This window comes from Hyperoodon ampullatus, assembly GCF_949752795.1.
Source record: "Hyperoodon ampullatus genome assembly, chromosome: 4".
NCBI lineage: Eukaryota > Metazoa > Chordata > Mammalia > Artiodactyla > Ziphiidae > Hyperoodon > Hyperoodon ampullatus.
Genome location: NC_136917.1, coordinates 97594355 through 97611002, shown reverse-complemented (window position 1 = coordinate 97611002; position 16648 = coordinate 97594355). Strand labels below are relative to the sequence as shown.

Genomic DNA, 16648 nt, shown 5'->3' with positions numbered 1-16648 from the left:
ATTTCCCCATTGCTACTTAGAAAGTAGGATAAAAATAGAGGCTCTCCTGACAGTGCTTCAGCAGGATGAGCTCAGAAAGCAGCCAGGTCATCATAACCCAGCCAGTGACTCCACCCTATTTTCCTCTCTGCCCTCCACAGTGACTGTCCTCTGTGGATGAACGGGGGAAATGAGTCCATAAGCTACAAGCTGAATTTCCCCCAGATTTCTCTTTAATGCTAGAAAAGTGTTTGCTTTGAAATACTTGCAGAGCAGATCAAGGGGAAAAGTGACACACTCCACATGACATATATCCCACAGTTTTTCCATGATCATACAGACAGCAATTTAATTTGCCTACTCATTTTCAGGTAAAAAGGATTTGCTACTTAGCTCCAAGTCTTCTTTCTATGAACCGAATGTTCATTTAAGGGTAGTTCAGTCTCTTTCCTGGCAGCTTTTTATTAACAGAATTTTTCACATGAATAATCATGGAGGATAAAGTAAAAATACAGTTAGTAATGCCTTTTAATCAAAATGTGATGCAAACATAAATTGTCAGTTCGTTATATTAGAATCTCAGTTTTCTATCTTTAGAAACCGTCAGTAACTTCTCATATTTAGGAAAAACAAGTGAACACTTTCAAAATATTTCATATAATCCTTGAACTTTGCATTGCCTCAGTTGACTGGGCCAGCTCTCTGGATCATGCCTTTTCCAGCAAATATTGGCTTAGTTTCTGCTTCTCATTGGCATGCCCAACCCAAGGCTTTCACGGTGATCCAAAAAAAGGAGAACAGAAGTGATGCTACAATCATACTCTTTGGATAATAGCTGCAGCGCTTAAGATGGGTTATGGACTGGTGAGAAGAAGCAACACATACTAAGTTCTCAATTTGTTTAGTTAAGAAGGTAGGAATACAAGTTAAGAACACTAGGAAGTGAGGTGGTCAGCCAAGCACTAGTAGAGGCAGCATATATACTGGGCATGTCTTTGTCCCCTTCATTCCTTAAGGGAACACACACCTGCTGGTGACACTTGCTATGCAAGTAGACTCCTGCCAAAATTGAGAAGACAGCTAAATCCTTCTCTAGCAACAAGTGTTTTATACTTAGAGCTTACATCACCATCCTGGAAGGACTTAACACTAACAGCCCAAATACTTCCATTTAAGGCAATGTTGATCAACATGGGTCACTCCAGGTTCCTGAACAAAACTCAGCTTCTGTGGACTACGTCTTCATCTGGGGGGGAGGGGAGAAATCAGAGGGATTGCCCACCTGTCTCCTGTCTCTGCCACCAGCTGTCCAGTGTCACAGACTCGTTTCCCCACAGTCCCACAACCTTTCCCCTTCCTCCCCTCACCCATCTACACACTTGACAAAAGGGTCTTGCTGCTGAGTTTGGTCAGAGGACCACAGTCATAATGTCCCCTCCCCAGCTCCTACCATAACCCTCTCATCTGCTAGGATTCTATGTACCCATAGAACTCTGGTTGAATCAGACCCCTAAAAAAGATTATTGTTGGACAAAATTAACTTGCTGGACAGAGGTAAAACTTACAGCCCTATGCATGCTGCCACCTTTCCTAGAGTATTTGGTCAATGTTTCCTACTTTATTGAAACTTAGGAATTGAGTTTTTGATAGAACTCTGTAGAATTTAATAGCACACACATTTGTCATTGACGTAGGCAAGGCAGTTTATGATAATACTTCAAGCTATTTTTTCTCGCCAAAGCAAACTGCAATCTTATACAAACACATAAAATATGCTCAATAGTCCGTGGTTAGCACTGCCACAAACCAGATGCCTTAAAAGGAGGTTGGAGAGGGTGGGGGACAAGCCAGTCTAAGAATTGTTTTCAATTTGAAGAAAGTGGTATTTTCAGATGACTGGATCTGTGTCCGTTCAGAATTTAGGGGCATCAAACCGTGGTGAAGACCATCTCTGGGACAAGCTATCCAGGGCAAATAAAGGTAGAATTCAGTAATTACTCAGTGAATTTGATGGATGCGGCTGACCAGTCTATAGCCTTAAAACTCTTTACTTCCTCAGTAGATAGGCAGAAGCTCAAATCACTAATGATCTCCTTGGCCTGACTGCTTTCATTGCTGAATCAATGAAGCAAAGATAAAATAAGACTATGACTCAAGCTGTCACCAGCGAGTGAAAGAATGAGCAATGGCTTTAGAGTCACACGGTCACATCCACATCTTGGTCCTGCCGTGGAACTAGCCATGTGATCTTGGGCAATTCAGTTAACATTTCTGAGACTGTTTCCTCACCTGTGAAATAACACTTACCTCACACACACATAATAGGAGGATTAAAAGATAATGCAAAACATCTAGCACAGAAAAAAAATCTAGCACAGTTTTGCTTCCCATTTCCTTCTGCAACAGAGATTTATTTATTATATAACAAAGGGAAAGGGACTCTTCTCTGGCATTTTTGCTTAGAAGTACAAATCTTGAATTGATACCAGTGTTGGAGATGATTGCATCTCAAGAAAGCAGAAGCATCTAAGATATTTTTATGCTTTCAAGCAACAAAATAGATATCATTTTGAGATCCCAAAAGTAGTACATTGTGTCTTTGAGGAAGTCTAGAGATAAAAGAAATGGAGGGAGGTGAAGCCACAGAATGTTGTGAAAGGTCCACTGATCTCCTATAAGGGGATCACATGTCCTTCGGAACATCAAGCTTTCCTCTAACTTACGTAGCCTATGTCATAGGCATTCTTGTAAAATACTCCAGTTTTCAAATACTGATTCTTTCCCTTCCTGTAGGTTAAGACAATTGAACTTGAAGGAGGCCTCTTGGAAGATCATTTTGAAACTACTGTAAAAATGAGTACATACCTTGTAGCCTACATAGTTTGTGATTTCAACTCTGTGAGTGGCACAGCCTCGTCAGGGGTCAAGGTGAGTTTGGGTTCTCATTTCATACACAGTGCAGAAGAGTGTCCTGAAGGCAATGAGCTTTTCTTTATTTTAAGGTTATTTTCCTTATTATCAAAGTATCATGCTTATTTACAAAAATAGAGATAGATAAAAAATAAGTTACCCACAATCCCATCACCAAGATATAATTACTGGTAATATTTATGTCAGCCTTCCAAGTATTTTCTATAAGTCTGTCAGTATATGGGTGTATATAGTAACAGTATATACTATATATAACTATATATACATTTTACAAAATAATATATGATTGTTTTAGCTCACCATAATATGCCATAAAAATTAAATGCCATTAAATATTTCTATAATATTAATAATTAATAGTATTGTACTCTCCTACATAGAGGTACCATAAGGATTTTTTAATCAGCATCTTATTCTAGGACACTTACATTGTTTCCAATTGTTTTCTATAACTTTATTTCCTCAGTGAAAGGAGGTCTTCATAATTTTTAGAGCGTTCATTGTTTACAAAAATTTACAGTACCCAATAATTATAAAGTTTTGCGACTATCAGTGAAGACATGAAAAATAAAAAAGAACTCCTTACCCTGAGGAACCAAGTTATAGACCTAAAAACATATTCAGGGGCTTCCCTGGTGGCGCAGTTGTTGAGAGTCCGCCAGCCGATGCAGGGGACACGGGTTTGTGCCCCGGTCCGGGAAGATCCCACATGCCGCGGAGCGGCTGGGCCCGTGAGCCATGGCCGCTGAGCCTGCGCATCCGGAGCCTGTGCTCCGCAACGGGAGAGGCCACAACAGTGAGAGGCCCGCGTACCGCAAAAACAAAACAAAACAAAAAACCATATTCAAAGAACCATAAAATAATGCCTATGAAAAATAGCAATAAAATGGCTATTACAATTTCCATACATATTATATCTTTGGATATGTAGATACATGTTATCAGCAATGTGTCTACATACATCTCTGCACGTATATATATGTGCAGAGATATAGATGTGTGAGAGGTCAGATGGCACTTTACGTCAGAGGACAGGGTCCTGTCAGCTTCCTTGGATTCACATCCCAGCTCTACAGTTTTCTACACGGGGGGCTTGAAGTTAGTTACTTAATCTCCATGTGTTTCCATTGCTTCATCTGTAAAATGAAGACAATAGCACCTATTTCATGAGGTGATTGAGAGGATTAAATTAGATTTTACATGTGTGCATTTAGCACAGTGCCTGGTACGCCACTGTGGTCACTAATATATCCTTCTTATAAAATTTCTGAGGAACTTCAGTTAACTCAGAGTATGAAAGCAGGTTATGAAATGAGAGCAACACTGTACTTGAAACCCAAGAAGATTGGAATCTAACTTTATTTCTTCCACTTAATAGCTAATAGTTTGCAGGGAGTCAATGAACATATTTGGGCATTTTTGAGTTTAAAGAAAACACGACATGGTGGGATGAATTGGGAGACTGGGATTGACATATATATACTAATATGCATAAAATAGATAACTAATAAGAACCTACTGTATAAAAATAAATTAATTTAATTTAATTTTTTAAAAAACCCAATAATCAAAAAAAAAGAAAAGAAAAGAAAACATGACAGAGGGTGGTTCCAATAGGTTCATGAAGGATTTCCACCTCATACAATTATGTTTTATTTGAGTTGTGTTGGTGGTCATAATTTTGGAAGGTTTATTCTCAAGTGCTAGAGTACATGATAGTGATGAACTGAAGTAGGCTCTCATGAGGTGATGGGTTTATATAGCTTAAAATACAGATTAGCATCTAGGGAATATACTGTAACAGAAAATACAGGGTTCTTTATAATTTTCAAGAGTGATTCTTGCTTTAATACTTTACAGAACATCTTATCCCCTGTTGACAACATGTTTAACGGTATCTCAATAATTTCTTGAAAAATGCAGTCTGCCTTTCTTTGGGTGAGGGCTGTTAGGAATGGAGTTGTGCAAAGGAGCTGTCCTTCAAAGACCACTTCTTCCCACCAACATTTCCCAGGTGTCCATCCATGCAGCCCCAGACAAATGGAGTCAAACACATTATGCTTTGGAAGCATCATTGAAGCTGCTGGACTTTTACGAATATTACTTTGATATCCGCTATCCACTCGCAAAACTGGGTAGGTTCAAATTCCACATCATCGTCTTTATTTTTAGAACATACTTTGATTTCGTCCCTCTTAGTATGTGATTTAAATGAGCACTAAAGACGTTCAGTTAGCCCAGAAAGCAATAATTTGTACCTCAGAGATGGTCCTAGAGTGTAGAAAATAAAGTATTATGAGAAGCCCAAGTACTGTGGTTCATTTCTCTATTCTTTTAAAAGGTTTAATATTAAAATATCTGCATTTTATATTAGATTTAAATGGATGAATTTTCTGGAGCATATATTTTCTTCTGTACCATATTTGTACAAGACTAGCAATCTTTCATAAAAGTTGCCGAAGGTTTATGTAAATAGCTGAAAATTGTCCTTCCATCTATTATCTACCGTGGGTCTGAGGCTGGAAGATAAGACTGTGGCACAGACTTAAAAAAAAAAAGATTTGGAGGAAATAGATAATTTGAATGTAGTAGTCGTAGATCTTTATATGAGAAAATACACATAGTCTATCTTGGTTGGTTTTAATTTTCTATCTTAAAAATTAAAAATTGTTATTCTTATGTTGCAGAATATATAAAAGCCATGACTCAAATTTTATAACTTATATAGATTAATTTTTAGAGTTTCTGACAATGACAAAACATTGTGTTTCTTTGGGACTTTAGAACACACACCTTATCATGTCCTTCCTCCCCTTTCCTGCCCAACCTCCATACAGTTTTAGAGAGTTAAAAGGGACCATCAGAAGACATCTCCAGGTGGTTGTCCCTACAGTTCCTGAGTCTCACTGTATTATTATAGCACAGGTTCTATACACCTTTTAGTACGGATATACTAAATCAGTTTACCCACAGTCCACTGCTGTCCTCTGTCAAAAATCAAGGAAAGGTCAAATAACAGCTATCAACAATCTTAAGTTGCTTTTGAAAAATGCAACCTTGAAGATCATATGAAGTGAATGTATTTAAAATAAAACTAACTGAAAGGAAACACGCAGCTTAGGAAAAAATTGAGCAGATATAAGCATTTCTAATGGCTTTGGGAAATAATATAACTAATATAAAATCATCAATGCAATTTAGAAAAGGAGTCATTCCCACATTTGAAGTGCTAATGAATACTAATCTTTATTAGTGCTAGTTTGCTTTTTGATTGCATTATAAATATTTGATTTTATCCACTAGAATTAACCAATACTAATTCCAGACATTGTAATTGCAAGCCAAGTGACTTGATTTATTTCAAACTTTTAAAAAATTACCTTTCTTTTCAGCCAAAGAGCAGTATTTTTTCCAATATGGCCTGACAGAATAAACAGAAAGAAGTCCAAGATTAAATATTAGCCAGAAGTTTTCTGATTTACATGAAGTCATTGGCAGAGGGTATATATATATATATATATATATATATATATATATATATACTCACACACAGATATGATATAAATTACGTTATATCCCAGTTGCTTAAACATGATTAAATTTCACTTTTTTTCCCTAAGACTTTGTCAAGAAGTAGAGGAAATATCAATGTTGAAAAGGAAATTGAGCTCAGAAAGAAGTGATGCCAACAGCTTTTTTCCTCTACTGCCTTAGAAGGACACTTAGAGGCTGTATGCGCTAGAAATATTAATTGAGATATTGACTATAGAGATGCTCCTAAAAGGTGTTCCCCTGAAATTAAAATCCCCTTTTTTTCTTTTTTGTAGAAATGAGTTCATTATATGTTTTGTTGAATTCCAGACATATTAGAAATTATTTGATCCCTCATATTTTCAAAGTTTTTCTGTAGTACTAATATAAAATACAATAGGAGAGTTTTAAAATGAATTTTTTTCTCAGCAGTAATGCACTCAAGGTATTTTCATAGTTTAGTTTTAGGAAAAAGTGGTTAAATGTCAATAGGTTACTTTACCTACAACCAAAACTTCACTGATAGACTTTATTCTGCTTGATAATGGATACTGATTATTTTCAGCAACTACAAGACACCATATCAATGTTAAGACACTCTTGATGTTTTCAGAAAATCTGCTTATATACACTGAATGGTTCATAACATATTTGAGGAGGAAGCAAATCCCACTTCTGGTGTGGAAGCCATAATGATCAAGTGTGGTTGTTCTTATTTCTTAGATCTAGTTGCCATTCCTGACTTTGAAAGTGGAGCCATGGAAAATTGGGGCCTTGTCACATATAGAGAGACGTCACTGCTCTTTGATCCCAAGACCTCTTCTACTTCTGACAAACTGTGGGTCACCAAAGTCATAGCTCATGAGCTAGCACACCAGGTACCTGGCACTCATGACATTCTCTTAGCATCAGTTCAAAAGAGCATTATGCAGAACACCACCAATATTCCTGAAACAACGTAAAATCATGTCATTTTACTTCTAGAGGGGACCTTAGGGATTATCAAGCCAAACATGATATGTCAAGTAGAAGAATGTTCAATCTCTAGACAATGGGTCTCATACAGGAATTTTATCACAAGAGAAGTGGCCACTATATCCTCTAAAACCCTTCAAGGCAAAGCCTCCAAATGTCTTTTAGTAAAGAAAAGTGAAGACCATGCAGATACATAAAGCACAGAGTTAGAAACCCTACAAATAGAGATTTCCATTAAAAATATTTCCCCTTATACCCTCTAATATGGTGGCATTCCAATCTAGGGCAAAATCAATCTCCTTTCAATTGGAATCTGTGATTATTCAGCCATAATGAAGTATTTTCAAGTCTGTGCACTCATGGGCTGCTGACCCTGGACACATTACCTAACTCTCTAAACTTCAGTGTCCTCGTCTATAAAATTAAGTTCATAATAGCTCCTGCTTCTTGAAACTGTTGTGAGGATTACAGATAAGTGTCTATGTCTGTCATGTAGTAGGTACTCAGTAAGTGTTAGTTATTAATGATGGTTACAGTGACCACCACTGCTACCATTTCTTACAGAATAAGATTTCCAAGGTCCATCTATCAACACTGTATTACATACAAATATGAAACAGTAAAACTAGCTCTACAGATATCAGAGACTTTTTCCACTCTATTTCATTTCTGAAAATTCCCCATTATGCAGTGAATTATTAAAGGCACCGGAAACTCTCTTTTACCATGTAGGCAAATATCATTCCATTGTAGAAGCTGGTAAAATCTCTTATTTTTAAATGTTTAACTTTATCCTTTACCATGACCATAATAATAATAAGGGGGGGTTGTTTGTTTTTGTTTGTTTTCTTTTAAGCAGCAAACTAAGAACCCAGTTACATAGGAGCCATGCTCAGCACTTTATTTTGAGAACATAGGAACAGCTTCCTCTGGTTTATCATCTCCCCTCTGGCCCATCTTAAGGGTTTGGATCATTAGTCTCTGGAAGCTCTAAAGCACTTAACTGAGTCTGGGTATTCCTAATTTTCTACCCAATGTTCATAGGGAAATAATCAGAGAGCTCTACTTCTGAGGCTCCATCCTCCCTTAAGGCCTTCCTTTAATAGCTTATCTTTTATGGGGACGCAGTGTTCAGGGCTGAAGCAGCAGGCCCCAGTGGCCTTGACTATTTTGTTTCCCCATTAATCTCCATATGACTATGTCACTCCTCTGCGTAAAACCCTGGCAAAGACTCTCAATGCCTGGGTGAGTAAAGGATCCATAGCGTGGCAAACAAGGCCCCGAGGACCCGGCTTGCCTCCACCTCTCCAGCCTCATCTCTGAATGACACCTTTAGCTTTAGCCATCCCAGACTACCTGCCATTACCTGAACAGGTGAGGTTGTATCATTCCTCTGTGTTTTTGCTCCTGCTACCTGATCTGCTTAGAGCACACCCCACTTCCAATATTCCTGAGGACCCCTTGCAAGACTAAGGAAATGAATCGTTTCCCAGTTATTCTACACACTCTCCCAGCAAAACTGATTTTTTCCTTCTGGAATCTCCTCTGTCCCTTGTACAGACATAGATCACAGTGCCAATAATGCTTTATTGCATGTATATGCCTGCCAGTTGACCTCCACCATTTGTATTGAGGCAGTGGCTATCTTACATACATCTTTGTATTTCTAACGTATGGTATAGAGCCAGAAACATAGTAGATTCTCAATAGATATTTATTGAATGAATGAATAAACTACTTTTACTGACTGGTGAAATGACCATAACCAGCTTGTACTTCTTGTGTTCATCACTTCTCAAACTGAGGAAACACCCGCTGTCCCTTCTCACAGAACCCCCTCAAAAGATTGGAGCCCACTTGCAATATGATAGGAGGGCTGTAAGAAAAGGTATAGAGCTTGAACTGTTTCTAGAAGCTACAGATCTAGTGATTTGTGTTCTGTAACTGTAACAAGGCTCTTGTGAATCTTAGAATCTTATTGTTTAAGCTTCCAGTCCTTCTGGAGACTGCAATCCTAAAATAGATAAACCAGACACACACTAATATGACAAAGGCCAAATAGATAAAATATAATAATACATAAAAATAATAATATTTAAAATGTGTTACAGATTAAATATAGGTCAAGGGTAAATTTCTATTTAGATTGTCTTTTTGCATCCTTTTAATTTTATTTATATATATTTAAATCTCAGACTTTTATTCGTCTTAGTGGCCAAGTTAATCCCTAGAAGTAAATTGGGGCAGAGGACAGCAAGTAAATTTGGTCATCACTAATATTGTGTAACAATCTGAAAGTCCTAAATGAATTCTTATCCTCTTAAGTACCTGCTACTTAATATAAAAAGGTGACTTCACCAAAAATATTTTGACTTATATTTCTCCTTAGACCATCACCATAAGTCAATGACAAGGTGAGATTATACTTATTGTGCAAAATGTACCCTACGAAATGTTTCATTTTCTTCCTTAATACTAAATCTAATATCTAGGAAATATAGCGAGGATATAGTGGAAGTTGGGGAGTTGGAGACAATATGAACACAGAGAAAGAGAAGTGAAGGAAGCAAAAATGTGGAGAGAGGCGAAGGCAGGGAAATCAGTAGAAGGAGGCTGTGCGGAGAGAAAAGGGTAGCAAAGATAGAGAAGAGGCCTCAGCTACTAAAAGAAAGAAGTTACCACCCATTATATTTTTTGCTATAGTTAATAATTTTTTATATTTGTTTACCTTCTAATAACTGAGTTTTTTCCTCCTAGTGGTTTGGCAACCTGGTTACAATGGAATGGTGGAATGATATATGGCTCAATGAGGGTTTTGCAACATACATGGAACATATCTCTGTTAACGTCACATATCCAGAGCTACAACTGGTAAGTCACAATTTTGTATGTCATACTGTATGCCCTAAGGAATCATTAATTTACTACTAAAATTTTTAGAGAATGCCAAAGAGAACATAGCATTGAGTCATTGAATCTATGGTGTTTTGTTTTGTATAAGCAGGTTGTATTAGTTTGCTAGGGCTGCCATGACAAAATTTCACAGACTGGGTGGCTTAAACAACAGAAATTTATTTTCTCACGGTCCTGGAGGCTAGAACTCTGAGATCAAGGTGTCGGCAGGTTTGATTTCTTCTGAAGCCTCTCTCCTTGGCTTACAGATGACCGCCTTCTCACTGTGTCCTCACATGGTCTTTCCTCTGTGCTCACACATCTCTGGTGTGTGAGTTTTTAAATGCCCTCTTCTTACACCAGTCAGAGTGGATGAGGGCCCACCCTAATGGCCTCATTTTAATTCAGTCCCCTCTTTTTAAAGGCACTATCTCCAAATACAATCTGGGGGCTAGGGCTTCAGCATATGAATGGGGTGGCAGGCACATAACACAGATGATAGAACTGGATGAGACACTGGAGGTTTTAGAGAACAGTCAACATAAATCCCTCACCCTAAAGTTTGTGGATACATAGTGAAAATAGCACAAATATACAGCTGTGTATGTGGGGTGAGAGGAAAGGATCACTGTCCATAAACAATGATATAGGACAAAACAATGCCCATGGCTATAGATCCTGTGCAGAGTTGTTGGCATGTAACCTGAATTGAGCGTGACTGGGGACACACTCCTCCAGAATTTCCAAAGGGTTAGTTAATTTCCCCAAAATGTGTGAAAAGATTTCTTCAAACATGTCTTTTTTAATAGGCACAAGAGGGTCTGAACAGCACATATCAAGGTAGTTAGTAATGGATAATTAGCTCTTTGAGGTAGACATTTGGTCCAGTACAATTACAGACAGACATGGATTCAAAGTCAGTGTCTTCTTATTTGCTGTGTGCTGAATCTGTGGTTTAATCCCAAAGCTTCATGCATTCTCACTTGTAAAATGTATATAATGCATCTCCCTTGCAGGGTGTTGAAAGGATTGCAGATGATAGATGTAAGATCCTAGCACACAGCACGTGTTCACTAAATGGGAACCTTAGTTTTATTTTTGTATCGAAGGGATTGGCTCATGGTAAATATTCAGGCAGCATCTGAGGGAATGTCGAATTTATACCTTTACAAAATAGAGAATTGGTGAAAGGGGAATATATAAGGGGAAAGAAACATCTTGTAAGAAATATTGAATACCTACTTCTGAGAATATCTTATAAAACCTATCGTGTTTCCTATTGCTTTGAGAATGTCAAATGGAAATTGAAAAAAAATTTCTCTCCTCTTTAGGATGACGATTTTCTGTACACGTGTTTTGAAGTAATTAAAAGAGATTCATTAAATTCATCCCATCCTATCTCCAATCAAGCAGAAACCTCTACTCAAATACAGGAAATGTTTGATGTTGTTTCCTATCAAAAGGTAGTGAATGCTGTGGACTAGTGGAAGCTCTGCTTTTGGGAGAAATATAATGAGGCCAGTACATCAACAGTTTAAGTTGTTGGTGCCAGGTTATTGCTACCTGTTTCACTTTTTATTTGCTGTTCATTTATCAGACATTACACATGTTCCATAAAATATAAGCTTCCTTTAAAAACATATACTACCTTTTCCTTTATCTTTTTTTTCTTTGCTTTTATTTGTAATTTAGGGAGCTTGTATTTTGAATATGCTCAAGGATTTTCTGAGTGAGGAGAAATTCAAGAAAGGAATTATTCACTACTTAAAGAAGTTCAGCTATAGAAATGCTAAGAATGATGATTTGTGGAGCAGTTTTTCAAATGTAAGTCCTCTGTTAAGTTATAGTAGACTGCTGTTAAGCCTAAAAAATGACAAGCTAATTATGAAGGTTTATAAATAGTTACATTGTCAGGCAACAATATTTGACCTCCTTCTCTTTGGTTTCCCTTTTATGGTTGACCCTACACTTTTGTCTTTTTTTCCAAATCTTTCATAACTTTGTAATTCCTTCATGTAACACATGATCTTCTCTTCCCAAATTTAAGGTTGAACTCTACTTGCTCAAATGTATTTCCCAGCCTGTATTCTCTGTTGAGTGAGACACACCTCGTCCCTCATAGGAAGAAATCCTGTTCAATCCCTGTCATGCCTCTGTTTCTAGTGCTCTTGCTACCTGAAGGGCTCTCTCTTCTTTCCAACAATTCAGGTGCTGTCCATCTTTTGAGATCTAGCTGAGATTTCACCTCCTCCTTACAGACAGCTCCAGCCCTCATTGATTTGCCTTTCTGCTGAATGCCTAGAAGTGCACTTATGAATCTGTTCCATCCAGTGACATTCTCTTTTATTGGTTTCCATTGGTTCAATAATAACAATGATAATAATAAACAAAATTTGCTTAAGAGAAAGAATCATGTCAGGCCCTTAGCATTCTATTGACCTTATAATCAGTTAATGATTGATTAAAGAACATATGGTCTCTCTGTCATTGGGATTCACGTAGTATAGTAGGTAAAACAGAGAAAACATGCAGTCAACTCAGATGATTCTAATAATTATTAAAATATTCTTAGATTTTCAAATGCAAGGACAATACTTTGTTATAGAAGTAATGAACTGGCAGAGCTTGTGCCTGCAGGTAGAAGAACCCTAAGTCATTGTACACGGAAGAGGTCCCCTCTCCTTTATAAGCACGTATGTCCCAGGGACAGTAATAATATTGTTCAATATTTGTATAGCACTTCACAGTTTAAAAAGAAACTTCATGTGCATTATCTCATTTGATTTTTCTGTGCCCTTATTAAGTCTGGACCCTCAAGGTTTAACTTATGTGTGAGTTTGTGGTTAAAGAGACAAATGCAATAATTAAAATTTTTTTCAAAGTAGCTCAAACATTTTACCCCCATTTCTTGAAAACCCTAAAGGGGATCAAATTACACGATCCTTTGTAATACTTATAAAGATTCTCCTTATCCATTTTCATCACCTCTTGCAGCTGATCCAGATGTTCTTTCTCCACAATTCTCCCTCAGGTTGTCAACAACAAGCCTTACATTGCTTTTCTCTCCCCTCTTCTTCTCCCTCTCCTTTGCTATGATGTGTACTTGTGTATGTGTCTCTGTGTGTAGACATCAACCAAGCCTTTTTTCAGCAAGGAAGAATCTGTCTTTGGTGTGGGTAGTGGGTGTAAAGTGGACTAAAGGAGATATTTGGGCAATAATTACAGGATTCTTTTAGGTTAACTGTGAGCAATCTTATGTTAATTTTTGTCACTTCATGCTTATAACCATCTCAAGAAGGTAAGGTAGGCATTCTTACCCCATTTTTACAGATGGGAAAACTAATGCAAAGGGAGAGATTTGCTTAAGACCATATACCAAGTGAATGATGTAGTCATTTCTTAAAATCTGTCTTCTGACTCTAAGTCCAGTATTCATTCTTTCAATTACATCACAACTTCTTCCTAGTTATCAGGGAAGTCTCCCATCCAAACTTCCCCTAAAGGTCCTAAGTTCTAGGTGACCCCCTTCTGATGCCAAATGAAACTGTGGGGGACTTACCTGGTGGCTCAGTGGTTAAGAATCCGCCTGCCAGTGCAGGGGACACGGGTTACAGCCCTGGTCTGGGAAGATCCCACGTGCCACGGAGCAACTAAGCCCATGCGCCACAACTACTGAGCCTGCGCTCTAGAGCCCACGAGCCACAACTACTGAAGCCCAGAGTAGCCCCCGCTCGCTGCAACTAGAGAAAGCCTGTGCATGGCAAAAAAGACCCAACACAGCCAAAAATAAAAAAAGAGACTGTGGTAGGAAAATGATAAATTCCTGAGAATACCTAACTCAGCATTGTGTCACATAACATCAATTATACATATAAAACAAAAAGAGTAAATTTTATGTATTCTTTAATGAATTGCTGAGCTTATTACCATGTTTAGATGAATTAAATTTTCATATATCCATGCTAATAAATGTCTGCATTCATGTCTAATATGCATATTCAGCCAACTATCAGTGTCCAGAATGGCAGTGCTCTTTTACTCTTGTTTTATAGGATTGTTTAGAAAGTGATTCTACATCTGGTGGATTTTGTTATTCCGATTCCAAGACAACAAGTAACACAGTAAGTAGAAAGAGACTTGTAGAGTAGAAGAGATTTGGCTCATCGCCTGGCCCAAAGTGAGTGTGTAAAGTCGCCCAACTGTCCCTTTAAATAACTGGAGAGAAATAGAGACTCCACAGTTTTCCTTGAAACAAAGCTGCCTGAAGAAAGAATGCTCAGGCCATTTAGGGGGGTGACGCTGTTACTACTATATTTTTGTTGTTGTAATTCAGCTTTCCCACAACCCCGCTGCTAGCTAAAAATATCTCAGCTCAAAATTCTTCTGAGTGGTTACTGCTGCACTGGCATCCTCTAGGCTCTGAAAAATGCCAAACCAAATCTGTTAAGTTTGGAAATAGAGTGAATGTCTTTCTTGAGGCCCTTTTTGTTTACTTCTGGGAAGTTATTGGAGCATTTTAGGAAAGAGAAAAGAAAGTCATCATGGAAAAAAGAAAAGGCAAACTTTTTAAAAAGCATTATGGTAATCCCATCAATTATAGTTTCTAAAGGGAGATTCAGCATCACTCAGTGATCAGCAATACATACCAGAAGCTAAAAAGCTAGAGGTTTTGTTCTCCATTCCATATACTTCTATTGATATAATATTGTTCTATTGGAATTTTTAAAAAGCTTCCCTAAAGAGAGACATTTCTTCTTAAGCCACTTCTCTGGATTCTGTCGTTAATAAAATGGAGAGTAGTTTTTTGGTTTTATGGTGGGTTTTTTTTTTTTCTGTTTTGAAAGGGAGGCTTCAGTCTCAAGCCCTTCCTCTTGACCTTTCCTGCCCTGTGTTAACCCTCAAGCTCCCACACACGTCCCTGCTTCAGGTAATTTGCAGAACAGCCCCGGGCAGCGTGGGGAGGAGCAGCATTCTAGTTTCCACATCGCTCCCCTGGGAGATTGCAGCCAGAGTCCCCGCTTCCTGTCCCACCCATGTTTCCAGCATCCAAGGAGGTCGAAGTTTCTCATCTCTCTCTGGCTTCTCTCCTCTGTCTTGAGTTACCAAAGTCACTTGTCATTTCAGCTCACCTTTCTGCAGGAAAATATGGAGGTGAAGCAGATGATGGCTACATGGACTCTGCAGAAAGGAATCCCCCTCGTGGTGGTTAACCGAGAAGGGAATTCACTCAGACTGCAGCAGGAGCGCTTCCTGAACGGGGTGTTCAAAGAGGATCCTGAATGGGGGGCCCTGCAGGAAAGGTGACTGCTTTCCTTCTGTCGGTCTAGTTTACCTCATCTCAGTTTGTTCGTGATCGCATTAGCTTTCTTTCAGCTTCTCTGGCAATTTTATGGGGTGCTATTTCTACACAGGACTCAAAGGCCTAAACTAGCCTTGATATCAGCCCAGACTGCATTGTTGAGGGGCACATTCTTAGTAATCCTGGGCGCACCTTTAGAACCTCAGTTCTGATGCAGAAGGTCATCGGTAATATTTCTAATATAATATACCCTGACTGTATACTAGACTTCTGGGCCCTAATAAATTGTGTGACTGGCCCATACCTAGGAAATGTTATGACAGCTATACACCTGATCAGAAAAGGCATTCCCTATTTGATAAATTAGATGCTAAGACCTTCCTCTCTCTTTTGTTTTTCAGTAAGAGACTATAAATGTAATGTCTTAAAACATGATGTTCTTGGTGATAATAAAAGCAAATCCAATTACCCACACTGTCATCTGTCCTGAGAAAACTTGTTAAAGGCTTTACTAAAATCAAGGTATACAACACTGTCCACCTTCCTCTGATCTATTAGCCCTATCAATAAGATGAATGAGGTTAAATTGAAATGAAATTAATCCAAGTGAATCCGTGCTGGCTCTTTTGATTATTATTTTTTCCCAAGGATCTAGCTGTCTAATAACAGTTCTAGAATTTTTCTGAGAATCAGAAGCAAATTCAAAGCCTTTAACACATAGGATATACTGTTTTCCCTTTTTGTGTCATCAGATGTCTATTTCGATCCAACAGCAACTCTTATGCCATTTATCTTCCATTTCTGTGTATGTCCTTCTGAAGTCTGAACTTCAGAGAGCTTAAACAACTTGAAGCTTGGCAACACAGACTGGAAAATTTAATGTTTGGTTTACTATTGCAAAAACAGGATTCATAATTCTGTAACTTATCAAAATGTCAGCAGAGAGAGTTCAATAGTGTGGTTGGCCCAGAATAACAAATATCTACTGCAGTGATCTGTATTTTTCCTCTACCTGAAGCAGTATTTAGATTACTATTATAA

General features: G+C 38.0%; 1 protein-coding gene across 1 annotated transcript in view; it reads left to right on the top strand.

The window, feature by feature from the left end:
• The window catches only part of ERAP2 (endoplasmic reticulum aminopeptidase 2), a gene marked incomplete at both ends in the record, with an annotated part of 35475 nt that overhangs the window by 5214 nt on the left and 13613 nt on the right, over positions 1–16648 (top strand). The window contains 8 exons of the mRNA XM_079701961.1: positions 2773–2907; positions 4925–5045; positions 7165–7319; positions 10174–10287; positions 11640–11771; positions 12001–12132; positions 14361–14429; positions 15433–15608. Of these exons, the coding sequence (XP_079558087.1) occupies positions 2773–2907; positions 4925–5045; positions 7165–7319; positions 10174–10287; positions 11640–11771; positions 12001–12132; positions 14361–14429; positions 15433–15608 (1034 nt within the window). The remainder of the gene's footprint in view (positions 1–2772; positions 2908–4924; positions 5046–7164; positions 7320–10173; positions 10288–11639; positions 11772–12000; positions 12133–14360; positions 14430–15432; positions 15609–16648) is intronic.